The 24,053-nt window shown below is 33.1% G+C and overlaps 2 protein-coding genes across 2 annotated transcripts in view; one reads left to right on the forward strand and one right to left on the reverse strand.

Moving 5' to 3' along the window:
• Nucleotides 1-24,053, reverse strand: part of LOC126750305 (uncharacterized) — a 219,661-nt gene that overhangs the window by 92,577 nt on the left and 103,031 nt on the right. The gene's annotated exons all lie outside the window — the stretch shown is intronic.
• The window catches only part of LOC126750303 (cyclin-L2), a 45,949-nt gene continuing 28,125 nt past the window's right edge, over nt 6,230-24,053 (forward strand). Inside the window, exons 1-2 of the mRNA XM_050459880.1 lie at nt 6,230-6,570; nt 6,764-6,948. Of these exons, the coding sequence (XP_050315837.1) occupies nt 6,349-6,570; nt 6,764-6,948 (407 nt within the window). The 5' untranslated portion in view covers nt 6,230-6,348. The remainder of the gene's footprint in view (nt 6,571-6,763; nt 6,949-24,053) is intronic.

Consider the following 24,053-nt stretch of genomic DNA (forward strand, 5'->3'; position numbering starts at 1 on the left):
AATTTATTCCCTTGAAAAATTGACCAAGCATGTATCAGTGTGCTTCCTTGAATAAAATTGACAAAGCATGTATAAGTGTGCAATTTATTCCCTTGAAAAATTGACAAAGCATGTATAAGTGTGCAATTTTTTCCCTTGAAAAATTGACAAAGCATGTATAAGTGTGCAATTTATTCCCTTGAAAAATTGACCAAGCATGTATCAGTGTGCTTCCTTGAATAAAATTGACAAAGCATGTATAAGTGTGCAATTTATTCCCTTGAAAAATTGACCAAGCATGTATCAGTGTGCTTCCTTGAATAAAATTGACAAAGCATGTATAAGTGTGCAATTTATTCCCTTGAAAAATTGACAAAGCATGTATAAGTGTGCAATTTATTTCCTTGAAAAATTGACCAAGCATGTATCAGTGTGCTTCCTTGAATAAAATTGACAAAGCATGTATAAGTGTGCAATTTATTCCCTTGAAAAATTGACCAAGCATGTATCAGTGTGCTTCCTTGAATAAAATTGACAAAGCATGTATAAGTGTGCAATTTATTCCCTTGAAAAATTGACCAAGCATGTATCAGTGTGCTTCCTTGAATAAAATTGACAAAGCATGTATAAGTGTGCAATTTATTCCCTTGAAAAATTGACCAAGCATGTATCAGTGGGCTTCCTTGAATAAAATTGACAAAGCATGTATAAGTGTGCAATTTATTCCCTTGAAAAATTGACAAAGCATGTATAAGTGTGCAATTTATTCCCTTGAAAAATTGACCAAGCATGTATCAGTGTGCTTCCTTGAATAAAATTGACAAAGCATGTATAAGTGTGCAATTTATTCCCTTGAAAAATTGACCAAGCATGTATCAGTGTGCTTCCTTGAATAAAATTGACAAAGCATGTATAAGTGTGCAATTTATTCCCTTGAAAAATTGACAAAGCATGTATAAGTGTGCAATTTTTTCCCTTGAAAAATTGACAAAGCATGTATAAGTGTGCAATTTATTCCCTTGAAAAATTGACCAAGCATGTATCAGTGTGCTTCCTTGAATAAAATTGACAAAGCATGTATAAGTGTGCAATTTATTCCCTTGAAAAATTGACCAAGCATGTATCAGTGTGCTTCCTTGAATAAAATTGACAAAGCATGTATAAGTGTGCAATTTATTCCCTTGAAAAATTGACAAAGCATGTATAAGTGTGCAATTTATTTCCTTGAAAAATTGACCAAGCATGTATCAGTGTGCTTCCTTGAATAAAATTGACAAAGCATGTATAAGTGTGCAATTTATTCCCTTGAAAAATTGACAAAGCATGTATAAGTGTGCAATTTATTTCCTTGAAAAATTGACCAAGCATGTATCAGTGTGCTTCCTTGAATAAAATTGACAAAGCATGTATAAGTGTGCAATTTATTCCCTTGAAAAATTGACCAAGCATGTATCAGTGTGCTTCCTTGAATAAAATTGACAAAGCATGTATAAGTGTGCAATTTATTCCCTTGAAAAATTGACCAAGCATGTATCAGTGTGCTTCCTTGAATAAAATTGACAAAGCATGTATAAGTGTGCAATTTATTCCCTTGAAAAATTGACCAAGCATGTATCAGTGGGCTTCCTTGAATAAAATTGACAAAGCATGTATAAGTGTGCAATTTATTCCCTTGAAAAATTGACAAAGCATGTATAAGTGTGCAATTTATTCCCTTGAAAAATTGACCAAGCATGTATCAGTGTGCTTCCTTGAATAAAATTGACAAAGCATGTATAAGTGTGCAATTTATTCCCTTGAAAAATTGACAAAGCATGTATAAGTGTGCAATTTATTTCCTTGAAAAATTGACCAAGCATGTATCAGTGTGCTTCCTTGAATAAAATTGACAAAGCATGTATAAGTGTGCAATTTATTTCCTTGAAAAATTGACCAAGCATGTATCAGTGTGCAATTTTTTCCCTTGAAAAATTGACAAAGCATGTATAAGTGTGCAATTTATTTCCTTGAATAAAATTGACAAAGCATGTATAAGTGTGCAATTTTTTCCCTTGAAAAATTGACAAAGCATGTATAAGTGTGCAATTTATTCCCTTGAAAAATTGACCAAGCATGTATCAGTGTGCTTCCTTGAATAAAATTGACAAAGCATGTATAAGTGTGCAATTTATTCCCTTGAAAAATTGACAAAGCATGTATAAGTGTGCAATTTATTTCCTTGAAAAATTGACCAAGCATGTATCAGTGTGCAATTTATTCCCTTGAAAAATTGACAAAGCATGTATAAGTGTGCAATTTATTTCCTTGAAAAATTGACCAAGCATGTATCAGTGTGCTTCCTTGAATAAAATTGACAAAGCATGTATAAGTGTGCAATTTATTCCCTTGAAAAATTGACCAAGCATGTATCAGTGTGCTTCCTTGAATAAAATTGACAAAGCATGTATAAGTGTGCAATTTATTCCCTTGAAAAATTGACCAAGCATGTATCAGTGTGCTTCCTTGAATAAAATTGACAAAGCATGTATAAGTGTGCAATTTATTCCCTTGAAAAATTGACCAAGCATGTATCAGTGTGCTTCCTTGAATAAAATTGACAAAGCATGTATAAGTGTGCAATTTATTCCCTTGAAAAATTGACAAAGCATGTATAAGTGTGCAATTTTTTCCCTTGAAAAATTGACAAAGCATGTATAAGTGTGCAATTTATTCCCTTGAAAAATTGACCAAGCATGTATCAGTGTGCTTCCTTGAATAAAATTGACAAAGCATGTATAAGTGTGCAATTTATTCCCTTGAAAAATTGACCAAGCATGTATCAGTGTGCTTCCTTGAATAAAATTGACAAAGCATGTATAAGTGTGCAATTTATTCCCTTGAAAAATTGACAAAGCATGTATAAGTGTGCAATTTATTTCCTTGAAAAATTGACCAAGCATGTATCAGTGTGCTTCCTTGAATAAAATTGACAAAGCATGTATAAGTGTGCAATTTATTCCCTTGAAAAATTGACCAAGCATGTATCAGTGTGCTTCCTTGAATAAAATTGACAAAGCATGTATAAGTGTGCAATTTATTCCCTTGAAAAATTGACCAAGCATGTATCAGTGTGCTTCCTTGAATAAAATTGACAAAGCATGTATAAGTGTGCAATTTATTCCCTTGAAAAATTGACCAAGCATGTATCAGTGGGCTTCCTTGAATAAAATTGACAAAGCATGTATAAGTGTGCAATTTATTCCCTTGAAAAATTGACAAAGCATGTATAAGTGTGCAATTTATTCCCTTGAAAAATTGACCAAGCATGTATCAGTGTGCTTCCTTGAATAAAATTGACAAAGCATGTATAAGTGTGCAATTTATTCCCTTGAAAAATTGACCAAGCATGTATCAGTGTGCTTCCTTGAATAAAATTGACAAAGCATGTATAAGTGTGCAATTTATTCCCTTGAAAAATTGACAAAGCATGTATAAGTGTGCAATTTTTTCCCTTGAAAAATTGACAAAGCATGTATAAGTGTGCAATTTATTCCCTTGAAAAATTGACCAAGCATGTATCAGTGTGCTTCCTTGAATAAAATTGACAAAGCATGTATAAGTGTGCAATTTATTCCCTTGAAAAATTGACCAAGCATGTATCAGTGTGCTTCCTTGAATAAAATTGACAAAGCATGTATAAGTGTGCAATTTATTCCCTTGAAAAATTGACAAAGCATGTATAAGTGTGCAATTTATTTCCTTGAAAAATTGACCAAGCATGTATCAGTGTGCTTCCTTGAATAAAATTGACAAAGCATGTATAAGTGTGCAATTTATTCCCTTGAAAAATTGACCAAGCATGTATCAGTGTGCTTCCTTGAATAAAATTGACAAAGCATGTATAAGTGTGCAATTTATTCCCTTGAAAAATTGACCAAGCATGTATCAGTGTGCTTCCTTGAATAAAATTGACAAAGCATGTATAAGTGTGCAATTTATTCCCTTGAAAAATTGACCAAGCATGTATCAGTGGGCTTCCTTGAATAAAATTGACAAAGCATGTATAAGTGTGCAATTTATTCCCTTGAAAAATTGACAAAGCATGTATAAGTGTGCAATTTATTCCCTTGAAAAATTGACAAAGCATGTATCAGTGGGCTTCCTTGAATAAAATTGACAAAGCATGTATAAGTGTGCAATTTATTCCCTTGAAAAATTGACCAAGCATGTATCAGTGGGCTTCCTTGAATAAAATTGACAAAGCATGTATAAGTGTGCAATTTATTCCCTTGAAAAATTGACAAAGCATGTAACCAGTGTGCCTTTACCCTGAATTTTTGACTTAGAGGAATGGTTTTTAGTGGGTCGGGGCTGGAAAAAGCCTCAACCCCACACTATCCCGGGCCGGCCCGGGGTGTCTGTTTGCAGATTTTTTTAACCTCTCTAAAAAATAAAAAAAAAAAAAACGATGGTAAGTATGTTTTAGGCAATCCCAGACTAAAGAATCTGCATTGGAGGATAATGAACTTAAAAAAAAAATGATACCTGGCAAACTAGTTGGAGGCATTTAAAATTTACACACTTTTGCTTATTGCAAAAAATCAAAATACTGATTCTAAAATTGAAATCACACGAATAAACGATATCTGAATGTTCATTTTGAGCCAACTTAAGCCTTCATTTTTTAATGAATTTACTATAGGTAATTTCTTGTGATGCCTCGTCGATAAGATTTCTCAAAGCACTTCTATTATTATTTTTTATGTAATGAAATGTGACAGAAAAAAGGGAACATTTAATAACTATTTTACTCTTCAAGATAAACAAATGAAATTTGGTATATTGATGGAATTGTTCATGTTAATATTGATAATTATGTGAATATTTTGGAGGGATTATTAAATGAAGTTATTAAGCCCACCACTTTGGCTATTATATGTGGCGACTTTAATGTACATTTTGAAGATTCTCTTGTAAAAATTCCTTGAAAATTTTAAATGTTTTCTCGAGTTTTGGGTTGCATAAAACTGTTAACATTCTAAAAATTAAGGATTTTCTACTTACGTATAGTTCACCCGGCTTAACTACACTCTATTTGCCACTAGCCATCACGTTAATAATTATATATGCTATTAATTGAAATTTAAAGCCTTAAAGTAACAAAATTCTGTAACTTAGAAGGATTTACATCACTTCTTTAGGTCATAAACACAAATTTGCACAGGCAATTCAGGAATTTCAAATATGTAGATACCGATTAATTCATAAATAAAAAAGACTGTCAAATGTCACTTACGTCAACAAATATTATGTTATTATTTATTGGGATTGGCTACTGTACTAGTACGATTATCGTAATTTTCTGTCGTGTCTCAATAGAGGTAAATATTTATTTATATAATAATAATATTATATGCACACGGGGCGGTAGCCCATATATATGCGTCTGTACATACAAGCGTACGCCCCATGTGCATGTCAAGTCTCAATCTAATATCTTTGACATCCGGGAGGTAGCTCTGTTAATCATTATTATTTATACCTACTAAGAATTATATGTATATCTTAAATTATGTTTTTTTGCTAAATGTTTACTTATAATATATTTAATTACATAAAATATCAAATAAGTTAAATAAATAATACCTATTTTTTAACACCTGATAAATGTGTTTTGTTCATGTAATGTAAAATCTAACTATATTATGCCTTTGTTTCCATCCAACTAAAAAGTGTCCAAAAGTGACAAAACTAAAAAATACTACTGGGGACATACTGAAGCCACTCCCAATTTTGTTGATACGGTTGTTGTTTTATTTTTCGTGTATGTAAATTACAAAATTGCCCCAATATATATATATTTTAATTATAGCAAAATCAAGAAGTAAAAAACCTTGTGCAAGCTGGCAATAATTACGTATATAAGTATGTCGAAAAATCTTCATAATTTCCAAAGTTTTTTATTTCTTCCAATCGTCCTCACTTTTTTATCAATAATTTGACCACACTTAACATTCTACGTAAAAAATTTCAAAAATAAATCGGTTTTAGACGTCTTTTTAACTTTACCGGACCCTACAGGATTTGACTAAAATATTAAAATTTCATTTTTTTTTAATAGTTTAAATGATGCTCCTTGCTGCCCCAAGATCTTCAATTATCCCATCACTACTTTGAGGTTATATTTATTATTTTACTTGGCAACACCGCTCGTCCTGTCATATGCGACATTGACGTCTGCTGCCAAACATTTGACACCCGTCACTGTCAAATAGCTTTAATGAATGATATGGCGTGTTGCATCTTCTTTACGTTGTTTTAACTTTCTAGAAACGAGTAGTTTTTTTGTGATTGAATATCTTAAGTTTTTTTGTTTAAAATTTTCGTAAAATGGCCTCGAAAGACGAGAAAAAGGAGCCGAACCCGCCGAAAAGCAACGCGAAGCCTTACGGCCGCGTGTTGCTCACGTTGAAAAATCAACTTTTGCCCGAGGACAAGTTGACGATCACGCCGTCCCAAAATGACGGGCTCAGTTTAGACGCGGAAACGGATTTACGAATTTATGGCTGCGAGCTCATTCAGACGGCCGGGATTTTACTTAAATTACCTCAGGTAGGCACCAAATTAACGATTTTACACGACTCCACCCTTCCCAGAAATCACTGGGATTTCCACTTACTTCATTGTGTTTGGAAGGTCAACATCCTTTTGACACCATTTTCCTTTAAAATAAACCTTACACCCCATCTGATTTCCTTTAAAATTCATAAATTCTCATCTTGTTCTTTGGCCGCTCATTTTGTAGGTTGCAATGGCCACCGGACAAGTTTTGTTGCAAAGGTTCTATTATACGAAAAGTCTGGTACGGCACCCTGTGGAGCACACGGCCATGGCATGTGTGTGCCTAGCCTCAAAAATTGAGGAGGCCCCAAGGAGGGCGAGAGACATTATCAATGTGTTTACCCACATTCGACAAGTGAATTCTGGAGAGTGAGTATAATTTTTATAATACTACTTACTATATAACTTCTTTTTTGTCTCATAAACCATTTTTCTGAAGCATAACTTTTTAGTTTTATAGGAGCTTTTCAATAATTATTCTCTTCCAGGTAATTTTTTTGTTGTTTAATAAATGTGTGTGAAGCTAGCGTCCGATCGATATCCAGCAACCAAAATCTAGAATGTAGCATAATAACTCTCATGCATATAATGCAGTCTTGCTGTTATTTAATTAATTTAATGCCTGTATCTCCTGAAATTCTTAAGGGATTTTAATATTTTTTTGTCCAGATATTAACAATGAATATTTAAATTGAATTATGGTGGTCGCAAACCTTTACAGACTAAGGTTTTGTTGTGGAAATTTATTAAATAGTCAAATGTTAAGGAGGTGAAAAAGGCTTCCAAAGTTTCCAAAGGATTTGGATAAAACTTTTTTATATAATAGATAATAAATATTTAAACTGATTTTAGATGGTTGCAACCTTTACAAATGAAAGTTTTTTTTGTAAAAAATTATATTACTATTTTTTTTAACATCCTATTGTCCCAATATTTAATAAATACTAATTAAATTTTCTTATGTTTAATAATTCAACAACTTCTTACCAAAAAACTTTTGTTTGTAGAGGTTTGCAACCGTCTAAAATCGATTTAGATATTCATTATCTACTATAGAAAAATGTCTTATTCAAATCCTTTGGAAATTTCAGAAGTTAGAGCCTTTTACATCTTTTTAACATTTGACTTTTTAATTAATATTCACAATGAAATTTTAGTTTGAAGGGGTTTGGGACAGCTATAATTCAATTTAGGTATCTGAACAAAAAATAATTAAAATCCCTTTGGAATTTCAGGGGATACAGGCATCATCATTTTACCTAGCCAACTAACTCTAATGTTGTTAAATATTCAATCTCTCCGACATAAACTAGTGAACTTTCACTTTTTTTGCATGACTTAAACTATCCTAGTATTTTATTACTTACTGAGCACTTGCTTAAACCAGGTGAGCTTATTGATCTACCAAATTATGTTATTTTGTCTAGTTTTTGTCGGATTTTGTCTTCTCATGGTGGATGTATGATATTATTATGTAAAAACTTTTTAGAACACAACTCTTTTCAACAGGTAGATAAATTTAACCATCTCCTAAAGGAAATGACTTTTGAATTTACTGTAATTTACTCCAAATCCATAAACTTATATGTAATTTGTATTTAATAGATCTCCTCTAGGAGACTGCAGCGAATTCTTTTTAAAATTAGAGGCACTTTTATTTGAAATTCCATCGGCGGCTTACATAGTTTTTACAGGAGACTTTAATATCAACTTTAATGATAAAAATTCTGTCTTCACTCTGCGCCTCGATCATCTAATTGGGGCATTTAATATACATATGCATGTAATAATAATAATAATTTCTTTATTGCTTTCAAGATCTAATTAAAATAGACAATAGCAAAGTCACAAAACAAACAACATAGTAAAAACAAAAAGATAATAAGACAAGAAGTTCAGCATTATGCTTGTTTGAGTTTTTATCAGAATATTACAATTCCAAATGATAGGCTTGTTTATTTAGATCTAATTTTTTCAAGCAAGCAAACTCTTGCTGTAATGGAAGCAGTTGATTGTCTTTTTGAGGGGTCATTAAATCACAAAGGGTATAATTTTGAAATTGATTTTAGTTGTGAAACTCAGTCGAATTTAAACTATGTAGAGTTTTATTATGATTTTAAAATGGGTAATTATATTGGTATTAATAATTACTTATGTGGAATTAATTGGGACTTGGTTTTAAGCTCAGCAGACATTAATATAGCAGTCTCACATTTTTATCATATACTGGATATGGCTATAGCACTTTTTGTTCCCCTAAAGAGATACAAAACTTCAAAGTTTCCTAGTTGGTTTTCAGCTGAATTAAGATATTTAGTTAAGCAAAAGAAAATTGCACACAAATGCTACAGGGTCAGTCATAATGTGGCAGATTATATTACTTTTTCAAACATTAGGGCTAGATCTAAAACTTTGACTGATATTTGTTATGATAATTATATTTCAAACTTAGACCAACTACTCTACACTAACCCTAAAAGTTTTTGGTATAACATAAACAATAAAAGATCAATTAATAAACTTTCTAATTTAATGTATTATAATGATAATGAGTTCGTTGGCTGTGAACAGATAGCTGAAGGTTTTGCGCAGTTTTTTTCAACAGTCTATAGTCCTATTAATAATATAAACAATAATGGTGCTTTTATCAATCAGCAAGCAAAGTTAAATATGACCATTCCTAATCCCACCCTTTCCGTTGGGTTGATTTTTGATAAAATTACCAAGTTGCCACCCAAAGTTAGTTTAGGACCCGATGGCATTCCGAATTATTTTCTAATAAAGTGTGTATGTACTATTTCATACCCTCTTTTTATAATTTTTAAAAGATCTTTAGATTCTGCAATTTTTCCAACCTTGTGGAAACATAGTTTTGTAATGCCAATTTTTAAATCTGGCGACAATAGCAAAATAGAGAATTACAGAAGTGTTTGTATACAATCAGCCATTCCGAAGCTCCTGGACAGTCTTATCTATGATCAATTATATTTTTATTGTAAATAGTTGTTACTTAGCGAACAACATGGATTTATTTCTGGAAAGTCTGCTGTGACTAATTTGTTAGTGTTTCAGCAGAATCTGTTGAATGCCTTAGAGAGGGGATGTCAGATGGATGTAATCTACACCGACTTCTCCAAGGCGTTCGACAGAGGCAAAAAAATTGGATATTTTTGGATTTTCTAATCTTATGGTGAATTGGTTTGTAAATTCCCTGTCAGGGAGGACCCAGCAGGCACGAATAGGTAATGCGAGATCAAGCTATATTAATGTCACTTCAGGTGTTCCACAAGGTGGGCACTGTTCACCTTTGCTTCACTGTTCAGCTTTGCTGATATTGGTGCCTGTTTTGAGAACAGTGACTTCCTTTTATTTGCTGATGATTTGAAGTTTTTTAGAGAGATTTTATCAATACTTGATCAGATTTTGTTGCAAAGTGATTTGGATAGATTGAATGAGTGGTGTGTTAACAACAATTTGTTTTTGAATGTAAGCAAATGCAATTATATAAGTTTTCTCAAGCAAACTAAAAAGGTTGTCACTTCATATAACATTCAAGGAAGTACACTTCAATATTGCAGCATAGTTAAAAATCTTGGTATCTCGTTTTATGTTCATTTAAACTTTAATGCACACATAAACAATATTGTTCTCAAATCCTCTAAGAATCTGGGTTTTGTACTAAGGAACTGTAAAGAATTTTCTATAGAGACCTGTGAGAGGTTATACATGTCATTGGTTGTTTCATTGCTGGAATATGGCTCAGTGATATGGTCGCCCTTTTACATGAATAATTGCTTGTCCTTGGAAAGAGTTCAGAACAAATTTATTAGGTTTTGTCTCTATAAACTTCGAATAAGAATTCCGGATGATCATGTTTATGATATTGTTTTAGAAATGCTTGATATGAAGACATTGAGACAAAGACGGATATATGCAGATTTAATTTTTTTATATAAATTATTGAATGGTCAGATAATTTGTCCAGAACTTCTGATGACAATACAATTTAATATTCCATCTAGGAATTTAAGGCAGTATCATGTCTTTTCATTACCATTTCATAGCGCCAATTATGCATTACATGCTCCTATTGAAAGACCTCTAAGAATTGTCAATACTAGGGAGGTTGAAATTTTGGGCATTTCCTTATCTAGATTTAAGAGTCAAATAAGAGAATTTGTTTAATTTTTTTTTAGTGCAATACTGAATATTATACTTTAGTAGGGTATGTTTTTAGTATTTTTAGAATTCTGTTATATTGATTTAAGTTATAAAACTATTTTCGGTATTTTACATTTATAAGTAGGCTTTATTACTGCTTAATAGTTAGTATTTTACTGTTAAGTATGGTTAGGTTCAATTGATTTTGTATTTAATTTACTGTTGTAATGGGGTTGATCCCGTAAAATAAATAAATAAATAAAAATAAATAAATAAGAAGAATAAAAAGATAATGTTGGACATAATAATGGGTGCATTACCATAATATTAATCATAATACACATTTAAAATTGTAAATCGAAACTATAGATACACTTGCCCAACAGATACCTTGCAGTGTCTTTCCTAAACTTCATGATATTTTTCTCTTGCCTTAGGGCGAGAGGTAATCTATTATATGTTTTAATAGCAGCAAAGGCAGGAGATCTTTGAAAAAAGGCAGAGTGATGAGTTGGGACACTCAGTTCAGCTCTCGCCCTTGTCACAATAGACATACCCTCAGCATAATGATCCTCATTAGTTCGAAAAAGATGCAGGTGTTTCTTTGCAAAAATAGCTAACATAAGAATGTACAGAGCTGGAACAGTGAGTAGACCAAGCTTAGTAAAATAAGTCCTACAAGACGTTTGTGGTGTGAGTCTGAGCATGCATCTTATGATACGGCGTCAGTTGAAGATCACCAAAACATCACACTATAAGTGATTAGAGATTGGACCGATGCATAGTAAATTTGCTTCAGACAATTTAGGGAAAGCTCTTCTCGTAGACGCCTTATTAACGCGCAGAAACTATTTAGTTTTTTGCCAAGAGTGTCTATGTGTGGGAGCCATGTGAGACAGGAGTCAATTTGTATACCATAAGGAATTTTAAGGAAGCTACCTCTCGAAGAGACTTTTTTTTTCAAACTTTACTAGTAGGGAATTTTGAGGTAAAGTTTTGGAGAATGTAAGTAGCCCGGTTTTATCAGCATTTAGCTTCAGAGCATGATTGTCACACCACTCCTGCATCCTCTCTACCACCTGAGAAGCTCTGACAGATAGTTCTTCAATCAGATGTTCTGACAAGATTATGGAAGTGTCATCAGCATATTGGTTGATAAAACACCCTGAAAAACACTTACTGAGACCATTTACATATAATATGAATAGTACTGGGCCTAGAATTGAACCCTGAGGCACTCCCTGTATCACCAAGGATGATGCTGAGTAAACATATGTACCATTACCAGAGCTAAGGCAAGCTGTTTGTTCCCTCTGATCTAAGTAAGAGTCTATAAGTCTGGCACAGTTTCCCCTCAGTCCATAATTTTCAAGGATTGACAGCAGTAGACCATGGTTGATTGTGTCAAATGCTTTCGATAAATCGAAAAAGTGTCCAGCAACTTTTTCAACATTTCCAATTTTTTGTCAACATTTTCAATCACAAAGGATATAAGCTTGAAAACTGCCTACTGGAGTGAATGATTGGGCCTAAAACCAAACTGAATATCTGAAAGAATAGTTTGCCTTTTTAAAAAGTTCATAATACGGATATAAATGACTCGCTCAAAGATTTTTGATATTGAAGAAAGGAGAGATATTGGTCGATAGTTTTCTACATCCTGCTCATCACCCTTATTTTTAAAAATTGGAAGAACTTTCGCCTTTTTTAGTTTAAATGGAAAGATTCCCATGTACAGACAGGCATTTATTATATTATGTGAGCTAGAGGCACATTTATATGGTGACTAGCTTTTTTGAGTATGTTTATTGGTATTTTATCAAGACCGGCAGAGTATTTATTTGGCAAGGCCGATAGAATATGCTGAACTTCCTTTGAATCTGTGGGAAAGAGGAAAATAATGGGATGTGACTTTCTTTATAGGCAATTGACCAGAAAATGAAGGAGTGAGAGATGAAGCATTAAATTTCTTCAAAAATATGTTGGCTCATCTCATCCAAATTTTCAATAATTTCATTATTGCTAGAATTTAGGGTGACAGGTTTAGATGACTTTGACTTGTTTTCATTTAAAGAAGTTTTATAGTTAGAAATAAATTTTTTATATTCTTTTTTATATTGATTATAAGCTGCCTCACTATTTGTTTCCTTGTACCATACATACAGATCTTTAATATGACTAGAATAATTTTTAATTTCAGAGTTTACCCATTTTTTTATCAGGATCCTTTATTTATTTATTTTTTTTTCAAGTACTTTATTGTCGAAAATTTGGTACATGTACACGAATTTTATTGACAAAGCTTCAGAAAATAAATACAATCAAATCAGACTTTACAAAACAAATATAAAAAATTTGTACAACATATAAAATGCCTAAAAAAAAAAATGCAAGAGAAAAATGTTACAAACAAAATCCTTATAAAACAAAATATATGCATGTAGACAAAGGTAGCAGAGATAAAGGGATACATAAAGGTATGTTCAAAATTAAAATTAACGGATTAAAAGCTTAGCATCTACTACACAATATCCTCAGCCTTAAAATCCAAGTCTTCAATCGAATAAAAGGCTTTTAGAAGCAAATAATAAATCATTAAACCGCGATATATAAATGAATTTTTGATAGATGTAAAATGAGGAATAGGAAAGGGAATATTATTAATCTGTCTGGTAGGATAACTGTGATGTCGGATTGGAAAACTGTTCTTATTTTTGAATATTAAACATGCAGTTTCCAAAATAAATAATGATGGTAGGGTCAAAATACGGCTCTCTTTGAAAAGATTACCACAATGCATTCTAGAATGGGCCTTAAATAAACTTCTGACAGCCCTCTTTTGCAGCACAAAAACAGACTGAAACAGATAATTTGAACATGCACCCCAAAATGGAAGAGCATACCTTAAATGCGACTCAAAGAAAGCAAAGTACACATCACGAGCAACATCTCTCCCCAGTTCATGAACGGTTGCCCTAACAGAGAAGTAGCCAGAAGCAAGTTTTTTATTTAACTTTATTATATGGTCAAAAAACTTTAAATCTTTATCAATGACTAAACCAAGAAATGCAGAATTGTCTACCATGTCCAATGCGTTCTCACCAAAATCAAGACTCTCAGCTTGAAAATTGAAACCAATAATATGGGACTTTGACATATTTAAGCAAAGTTGATTGGAATCACACCGTTGCTTTAATTTCAGGAGATCGGCAGCAACATCTCTGACAAGCTGCTTGGGATCTTTATTCGACCATAAAACCGTTGTGTCGTCAGAAAACAATGTAAAATGTCCACATATGCTAAGAGTAATAAGATCATTAATGTATACAAGAAATAGAAGGGGAACAAGAACTGACGCCTGTGAAACACCACAATCCACAGACTCCCTACCAGAAAAGTCACCATTAAGGTACACAGACTGCTCGCGACCAGACAAATAGCACTCAAACCACTTCAGTGCAACACCCCTAACTCCATAAGCAGAAAGCTTCTGAAGCAGTATCCTATGACTCACACAATCAAAAGCTTTGGACAAGTCACAGAACACCGCCGCAGTCGCCTCTCTTCCATTAACACCCTGGAGAAGTTTGGACAAGAAATCAAACATAGCGTCAGAGGTGCTTTTCCCTGACAGAAAACCAAATTGTTCATCTCGAAGAACCCCTTCCCCCAGAAGAAACCTTAAAAGACGATCCTTCATAAGTCTTTCAATCAACTTAGATAAAGCAACCAATCTACAAATGCTGCTTGTTTTACAGAAGCGTGCTGTACGTTACATCTGTGGGGCTAAACCAAGAGATTCCTGTCGCCCATTATTTGTTAGGCTGCGCATGCACACTGTCTTCTCCATCTACATTCAGGAAGTGGCCTGCTTACTTTTTGCAAATCGCTTTAAATTTATAACTCCAAATCCAAGATACTTAACGCGTCAAGTGAACGATCTAAATCTTCCAATCCCCTCCTCCACATTAACTAAAAAATCTATTTTCTACGAGGGAATCAAAATTTTCAATCGTTTACCAGGTGGAATCAGGGAGGCAACGTGTATTGACACTTTTAAACGTAAATTGAAAATACTTTTGACCGAAAAATGTTACTATTCACTGGATGAATACCACGTCGACACATTCTAGTTTTCCCTAAGTGTAAGTTTACCGTATTTGATTTGTTTGTATGGTTAGAATTCTTTGCTGTCTTATACTTGAGGGGATAATTGTGGAATTTAATTTACTTTTTATGTATTTTTTTTCTGCTGTTCTTATATATTGTTTTCTGATGTCTGTTTTGGAACTCGAGTGTGTATGGAGTGTAGTGGTAGTAATTTAAGGTAGCTTTGTTTAGAACAATTTTTCTTTGTTAATAAAGCATGTCTTTTTCATATTGATTAAATAACAGCAAGTGCAGACTATAAATAGGTTGCTGGCAACCAGCATATGCTGGTTCTCGATTTTGGTTGCTGAATATCGATCGAACGCTAGCTTCACACACATGTTTAATAAAAAGAATTTGAGATTTATCAGTGCAGGGGTTAGATTTTTACAGTCTAAAAAGAGTGCCAAACAGTTTTGTGTTATTTAGGTCATACTGTGTCAATTTTTGCTGCTAAAAATTGACCCCCAATTTTATAACATCCTCAATACATATTGTTGGAATATCTGGTTCATAAATGAGCAAAATTTATATTATTTTAATATAAATTAATATTGAAATTTTAAAGTTGCACATGCTCTTTTATCAAGTTCAACATGTTCCTGATCAACTTTTTTCTAAAGAGTAAGTAAGAATTGATTTTTAAATTGCAAGGGAAATTGTGGCAGAAAAATTCCTTATCTGTGCTGGCCATTAGGGTAGACGTTCATATGTTTGGATTGATTATTGAAGGAAGACAGTTTAAAAAAATATATATAAAGGGTGTTTCACTTTTTTGTAGCAGGACTTTAACAGTATTTAGAAAAATTAATTTTAAGGTAGGTTTCTCATATAAATATTGATTGTCAAACTTTTTGTTTCTGAGAGACAGAGCGTCAAAGTTTCCCAAAAAAAAAATTTTTATTTTTTAATATCCGAACTATCAAAGATATTGAAATCAAAATTGGTATAAACAATTCTAGGATGAAGGGTCATAATCGTAAATAATGTCATGTTTCTACGTTGGCCAGTGGCGGAGATACGACTAATTAATAATGTTAATGTGACTAAAAAAGTAGCACGCCACTGGATTAAGTCGATTAAACGATCATTTCTAAATAGTGCATTTAATTGTAAACAAAAATGCCCTCTTGATATTTTTTCGTATCTGACTCCGTTTTCTCCTCAAATTGGGTTGTAAAAATCACTTAAGATTTGAAGATAAATTTATTTCAACCGTCTAATAAATCGCAACATATAACAATACCACAAATACTTATAACTTATTTATAACAAACAGATTACAAGAACACAACAAACAATTAACAAATTTAAAGAAGGTGTTCGAAATGTGAAAACAGGAGTCGCATACACTCTTTCTTTTAAAAATCCCCATACTGAAAAGTCTAAGGGGTTTAAGTCTGGGGATCGTGGAGGCCACGCTACCGGCCCTCCACAACCCATCCACCTTTCTGGATAATGGGTATCCAACCAGTTTCGCACAATTCTCCCATAATGCGCAGGACAACCGTCAAGCTGGAACCAACTCCGTCTCCTTAAATTTAAAGGAATATTTTACCACATATTCGCATGTTCCCGTTCTAAAAATTCCAAAAAGGCTGCAGCAAGTCGATTGTCATAAATACTAATCCAGACATTAACACTAAATTCATGCTGGAAGTTTCTTGGTCGAATTCCATGTGGATTTTCATGCGCCCAAATGTGCTGATTATGGAAACTGACCACTCCAGGCCGAGTGAAGCACGACTCATCGCTCCACAACACGTTATTTAAAAAACCTGGAGTATTATTAGCTGCATTAAGAATCCAACGACAAAATGCAGTTCTTTGTTCTTCATCTCCTGGTTGTAATCCCTGAACAGGTTGCAAATGATAAGGACGTCTATGATCCCGTCTTAACACTCGGTAAACACGGGAAGCTGAAATTCCTAAACCAGCGGAAACTCTTCTAATACTTGTTGTAGGGTCCCTGTTGAACTCACGCAAAATGTGTTGCCTATTTCTCTCTATTCGAAAATTTACATTATTTTCATTTCCTCGTACATTGCCTAAACCATTCTCAATAATTTGTCGATGGACTCTTACAAATACAGAAGGATGTGGATGCCTTCTAATCGGATATCTGCGCATATATTCCCGGGCTGCGTAATTCCAAAATATACTTAACTACAACGCTAGACGCCCTCCATTGGCTAGGCGAAAATATACTCACGCAGAAGATCCCCGTCGAAAGCATACACGCATATAACGCTAGTCTAGCTAACGCTAGTGAGAGCACAGATGTAAATAGCTCCGCACGTGCGTTAAATTTATTAATATATTAAATTTATTATATAAAATTTAATAAATATATTTTGTAATTAAATTTAAAAAATTAATAGAGTAGTCAGCGGGTATCGGACAAAATAAAACGCCAGTTTTATTAAAAATTCGCCGACGTTTCGTATGTTTTTAGTCTTTTTCAAGGCTGTTTTAAAAAATTCCTGACCCATATGTTAAAATATACATATATAAAAATCGATTTCATTTTACCGTACTGTTTAAATACTTTAAAAAACAAACCGAATATCAACAACACGAAAAACTAGCAATAATTTTTTTATTATACAGTAGAATCTCGATTATCCGGGCCAGCCGGGACCGAGCCTTCGCCGGATAATCGAAAACACGGATAATCCAAAGACTCATTTTTATTTTTTTAATACATAATTTATTTAAACAAATACATGTGCCATACGAAAAGAAACAACGTGATAAAACGTAATGCAACAAAAAAAAATGTTTTACCTATTTAGACATAATGTATTTGCTATGTATAAACGTATACATACATTATAAAAAATATTATGTAGGTTATACATATTATATTACATATTATATGCATATACATACATATGTACATATATAAAGAAAATCACTAATTTTTGTTTGTTTTTGGGCCTCGTAACTTCTATACCCTATAATTTCCTTCATTTTTCTAAGCTGAAGTACATGAATGTCATCAGTTACAGGCTGTTCTTCGAAATATTGAATAAGTATGTTTACTGCATCCCTTGCTTCTCGATGACTCGTCATAATGACGCAATCATTTTTATCAGAACTCTCATTCTCATCACTACTTTTGTCAGAACTTTCTGCAGAGCTCTTGTTATGTAGATAATCGTCATCTATGATCTGATACCCTGTTTCTTGGTGATCACATTCTATCCATTCTTGTATTTCTTTATTGTCTATTTCTTCTAAACCTTTGATTTGTGAGGCAATAGTTGCTATATTTCCGACGGACAGCTCACCTTCATTTAAGTGATTTTCATCTTCAGAACCGTCTTCATGTTCTAAAGTCGTTATTTTATAAAATGATTTTTTAATGTGATCCACTTTCACATCACTCCAAGCACGAGCTACAGCATAAATTGCTTCTTTCAAATTTAGACGTTTCCAAAATCCCACAATGTCATCTTCTCCCAACAGTTGCAGCATGAGGTCTTTTCTGTAAAGTCTCTTCATGGTCTCTATAACACCTTGGTCCATTGGCTGGGCAATAGATGTTACATTCGGAGGAAAATATGCTACGAATATAATAATAATAATAATAAACGTCTTTTATTTAACAAACAAATAGTTTACAGTTGTGATTATTATACATACATTTCTATAGAGATATGAGAGGCGAAGTCTAGCCATGTGGCTACTCTTACTTAACCTACCTAATCCCTTTGAAGTGAAAATAAAACAATATCATGCAACTTATTAGCGAATAGCTCTTTCAATGTACACACATATTGTAGAAAGAAAAGAAAAGTTACTTAAGGAATTATTATACACAACGACAAACTGTGCGATACAAAAGACCGTAATATAGCTTTATCCAGTAGCAGGTAGAGATTTTCTTTAAAAAGTAGATAGTTATATTTTGAAATAATTTCAAAGCCTAGTCCAGTTCAGCATACAATGCCAATACCTGTTTATAAATTCTTCAAATATATTATAAGGTTGGTTTATTACACAAGTCTGATACACTTTTCCTGGTTATTCTCCCATTTTTCTTAATTTACCGCTTTATTTTTTTATTAAGTATTGCCTCAACATGCTCATTTTAGGTGTCTTTTTGTCTTTAGTAAGAAAGAAAGAAAAAAATCCTTTCTTATTCATGGCGAATTTGTTGATTAAATAAAAACAAACGCATTTTGTATTTAAATTTGTTAATATTAAATATTTTAAAATTATCAGGTATGGAATTATATAAGGTGATTGCATTATATGAAAAGGATCTTTTATACATAGATGTTTTATGTAACGGGATGGAGAATTTGTTTTTGTTTCTAATATTTTGTCCATGCATGCTTGTCCTTGGCAGAAATTTATTTTTAAGAGTATTCGAGGTGTTAGTGGTATTGAGAAGCTTATGCACAAAATTTGAAAGATGTAGTTTTCTACGGCTTTCCATATTTAGCCAGTTAGATTCTACAATTTTATGAGTAATATGGTCATGCTTCCTAATTCCGTATATCAATCGACAGCATGCGTTCTGTACCCTTTGTATTTTTTGTTTATCGAGAGCAGTAAGACATGGACCGTATATAAAGTCACCATAGTTGAAATGTCAGAGTACTAATGTGTCGCATAAACTTTTTTTCAACGAGTAGTTAAGAATGTGCCGATTATTATATAATAATTTCAGCGCACAGAAGCTTTTTCTTGTTATATTCTGAACGTGTGCACTAAATCTGAGATCTTCGTCGATAGTTAAGCCAAGATTTTTTGCGCTGGATACAAATTTTAATGTAGTATCATTTATTTTTAATTTTAAGTTATTTTTAATAGAGTTTCTTTTGATTTTGCTGCCAATACATAATAGTTTAGTTTTGTCAGAATTTAAGTTTAGGTTATGTTCAGCAGATAATTCTTTAATTACCTGAAGATCAGCGTTTATTTTATCGACCATTTCTTGCGATTTGTTATAATCAAAAGAGACATAGATTTGTGTGTCATCCGCGTATGCTTGTGTTTTACAGTATTTAGGTGCGAGAAGTATATCAATAGTGTAAATAATAAATAGAAGGGGTGATAAAATAGCTCCTTGTGGCACACCCGACAGAACATCCAATGCATTCGACGTAATATTTGTAACATATACGTAGTGGAAGATTATTTTCTTTGAGATAAGCTCTAACTTGAGGTATAAATTTTTCGAAAAACCACTTTTTAAAAATTACTCGATCCATCCAAGCTGCCTTTTGATTATAATAATCCACAGGCAATCTTTTTATATTTTTAAAAGCTCTAGGATTCTTGGATTTTCCAATGACGGCTAACCTAAGCTTATGGGTTCCTGAGGCATTAGCACAGCATAAAACTGTTAAACGGTCTTTGCTTACTTTGAAACCTAAAAAAAAATACAACTTTGAGAAATATTTTATACGTAAAAAAATATGTATGTAACGCTAACCTGGTGCACTAGTTTCTGAAGCTACAACAAGTGTCCTTCTCGGCATTGCTTTCCAATAGAGTCCAGTTTCATCTCCGTTCTACACCTGCTCAGGTTTTAGGTCATGCTCTATTATGAGATTTTCCAAATCATAGCAAAATGCTACCATAGCTACATCATTAGCACTTAATTTCTCCCCTTGAACAGCTAATTCTCGTATTCCATGACGTTTTTTAAATCTGTAAAGCCAACCAGAAGATGCCGAGAAGTTGCCTTTAATTTTCAACTGCTTGTGAAACTTTTCAGCTTGCCTAGTACACATAGGTCCTGATATCGGAACCCCCACTGATCTTTTCTGCAAGAACCACTGGGTCATAGCATCATCAAGTTCTCGAAACGTAGACCCTTTTAGAGATTTCCTGTCAGAAATAGCTTTTGCACTATCCGCTTTTGCTACAAAGCTCTGTAACTGGGATTTTTTCTTCACAATGTCACGAACCGTTTGTTTTCCAATATTATATGTTTTAGCCAAAATAGCAACACTTATGTTATTTTCAGACTGTTTCAAAATTTCCATTTTTTGCTCAATAGTTAAAACATTGCGTTTACGCTTTTCATTAGCACCCGTACGCTGCATTTTGTGCGCCTGTTTACGTTTAACTAATAAGCGATGAGCCGGTCGCCGATCGCCAATACTCGCCAGTTGGCGAAAATAACAGGTAAAAACATAAACGAAGGATTCCCCGAAAGAAACTTGGGGATTCCCCGAGACGAGCGTTTGCACGGTTTCAGCATTCAGGCGGCGCCGGCGCCGTCAATCTCGAGCCGTCAGCCACGGATAATCCGCGCACGGATAATCGGGGTTCTACTGTATATATACAAAATTCCGTAAATGAAAAAGTAGTCTATGTCATCAAAATCGACGGCTAAGGCATAAAAACTTAACAGAGAGTGAGACAGAACGACAGAGTTACTTTCGCATTTATAATATAGTCAGGAATTAGAATTGGGCTGCTCAAGATTAGAATATTATTTTGAAATAAAAACATATTTAATAGATGTATTAACTATTAATAATTATGATAAAAACAAGAAACTTATTTAAGTGTTTGTTTAGATACAAGGACAATCTTATTATTTATAACTACAAAAATACTTATACAACTAAATAAAAAACATAAAACTAAAAACAGTTTCCAGTACCCTATTGAAATTACTATGGTGGCAAACGTAAAACTTCCGGTGAATTAACTTCTTCAAGTTAGGCCACGAATTCCTCACTATCCACTGAGTGTTTGTAGCAGTACAAAATTTTTGCATCCATTCAGTACAATGGCGACTGAAGTCCTTATTTTCCTCGTTAGCGAGTTTTAAACGCAACGCAGCTTCATAATTTTCGTTTCCATTATATTCTGTTATATTCACATTGCCTGCGTCACCGACTAGAGTTTGGAGTAATACTTTTAGGCTTTCCATGACCACTATCGCACTACACAAACGCGAAAAGTCGCTAACTACTAATTTTCCCATAACATTAGAGCAACCCAATATAGCGCCTCGTGCGGCGCGTTGTCACCTTATATGTTTTTAACGGAGGTGTTCTAGTAGAGTATGTTTTCACTAGTGGCGCCCTTGCAACAATGGCGCGTTGTAGCCGAGTATGTTTTAGGCGGAGGTGTTCTGCGTGAGTATATTTTCGTCTGGCCAATGGGGCGGCATGCTATGGTGTCCAGCGCTGTGGTTAAGTATATTCTGGAAATACGCTCCCGGGCTGCTTCTGCGCAGTTTCCATTTGCAACCCCATAAATAAAGTGGATATCCGCTAACTCTTGATTTGAAAACATTAATGGCATTTTGACACAAAAACGATAAGAAGAAATAAACAAATAACACTTTTTGAGAACGCAATTGCAATTTGACACGATAATACTAATATGACATTTACATTTTATGACACTGTTTTTATTTTATGGCACACTATTCAAATGATTAAAATAAATTAATATAAATAACATTTCACGTTCGGTTATTCGTCGATGTGAATTATCTATTGCAGAAAATGGTTCACATTTCGAACACCTTCTTTAAATGTAGAAGTGAAGTATAGCGGCTTAAGGACAGAAATCAAACCTCAAGATTTGAAATTAACCGACGTTTCGACGTTTATTTATGTCTTTTTCAAGGCTGAAAAAGATACAATTGGTACAAAATGGTGAAAGCAATAGTTATTAATGTAATAGTTAAGAAACCACCGAACAAAAACACAAATAAAACGGAGAACAAAGCATAAAAGTTAAAATTAAGATGACTTACCAAATTTACATTATAGTTAAAAAAGTTTATAAAGAACCGGTGACATCAACAGGCGGCAAAATCCGCGCATCTCGTTATTCTATCGATCGGGTCAGATGACTATGTCGAGGTCTGAAGACAGTGGAGGCGGCGCACTTGTTGAAATTATTAATATTTATTTGTACTAGAGCTTAAATAGCCCTAGATTTTTAGTAGGTGTAGCTAGCGATATTATAAGTGCGTTTGATTTAGTTGAAATACCAACTAAGAATGCATATATTTGAATTTAATTGCTCCGAGATTCGTTTAAAAAAATGTAGATAAATTAAAATTATATTTTTTAGCATTGTGATGTGCCCATAAAAAATCTAATAAAAAATAGTTTTACTTACAGGAGGATGCAGTTCGCTAATTATTTTTAAAACATGACTTCAAATAGGTTGCTGAAAATTATTCTTTATTCGCATTTTTTTTTTAAAGATTAGGTATTTTAAACAACTTGTGTAAAGAAACAAATTGGTATAAGCTTAAAGTTTTATTTCATTATTTTACATATTATATATTTTTATTGACTATCAGATAGTGTATTACAACCTAAATCTGATTCATCCGATGAAGACCATTCTATCTCTTCATCAGATGAGCCTGTATTTACTGTAAATTTTAAAGAATCCAATGCTTCATCAAAAAGGTGATGACTTTCGAAATATTGTTTTTCTATGTTGTCTATATGGTTGCAAATATTTATCCACTCATCATTCGAAATTTCCGCAAATTTCTGCCTTGTCAAAGTTTCGACATCCGCCAATTTAAAAGTGGAATTTCTGCTTGCCACCCAATTCTTAACAGTTGCCCAAATTTTTTCTATCGGATTAAGCTCTGGGTGGTATGGAGGCAAACGTAACACAATGTGTCCATGCTTTTCCATTAGGTCGTCCAACTTGGTTTTTACAGGATACTTTTTTTTTATTTTCAGACACTATTTCATATAACTCTGTCTTGGTGAGTTTTGCATCAAATGTAAAATTACGTTCCTTGAGCCAGTCAACTATTTCCTGCTTTTTACTTCCAGATGTAACATTCTTGACTACAGGCACATTGTGATAAGCTGCATTGTCTAATACTAGGACGGAATTAGGTAGTAAATTTGGAATTAACTGATTTTCGGCCCATTTCATGAAGTTGTGATGGTTCATATCATCATGATAGTCTCCGCTTTTTGACCCTAAAAAGAGAAGAATAAAAGATTTTAAAATAATCGTATAAAGTTGTCAGTGTGGTATTAATTATCAAAATATCAATATTGATAATGGTAAAAGGTTGACTAAATATTATAGGTGAAAATATGGATAGGGAACTGGGACTGAAAAGTATAAGTACCCGCTTATCCAATCAACGAACTAAGAGTATCTTTTCTGCATATTACATTTTAATATCATGTTTG

This window comes from Anthonomus grandis, chromosome 2 (assembly GCF_022605725.1).
Source record: "Anthonomus grandis grandis chromosome 2, icAntGran1.3, whole genome shotgun sequence".
NCBI classification, from domain to species: Eukaryota; Metazoa; Arthropoda; class Insecta; order Coleoptera; family Curculionidae; genus Anthonomus; species Anthonomus grandis.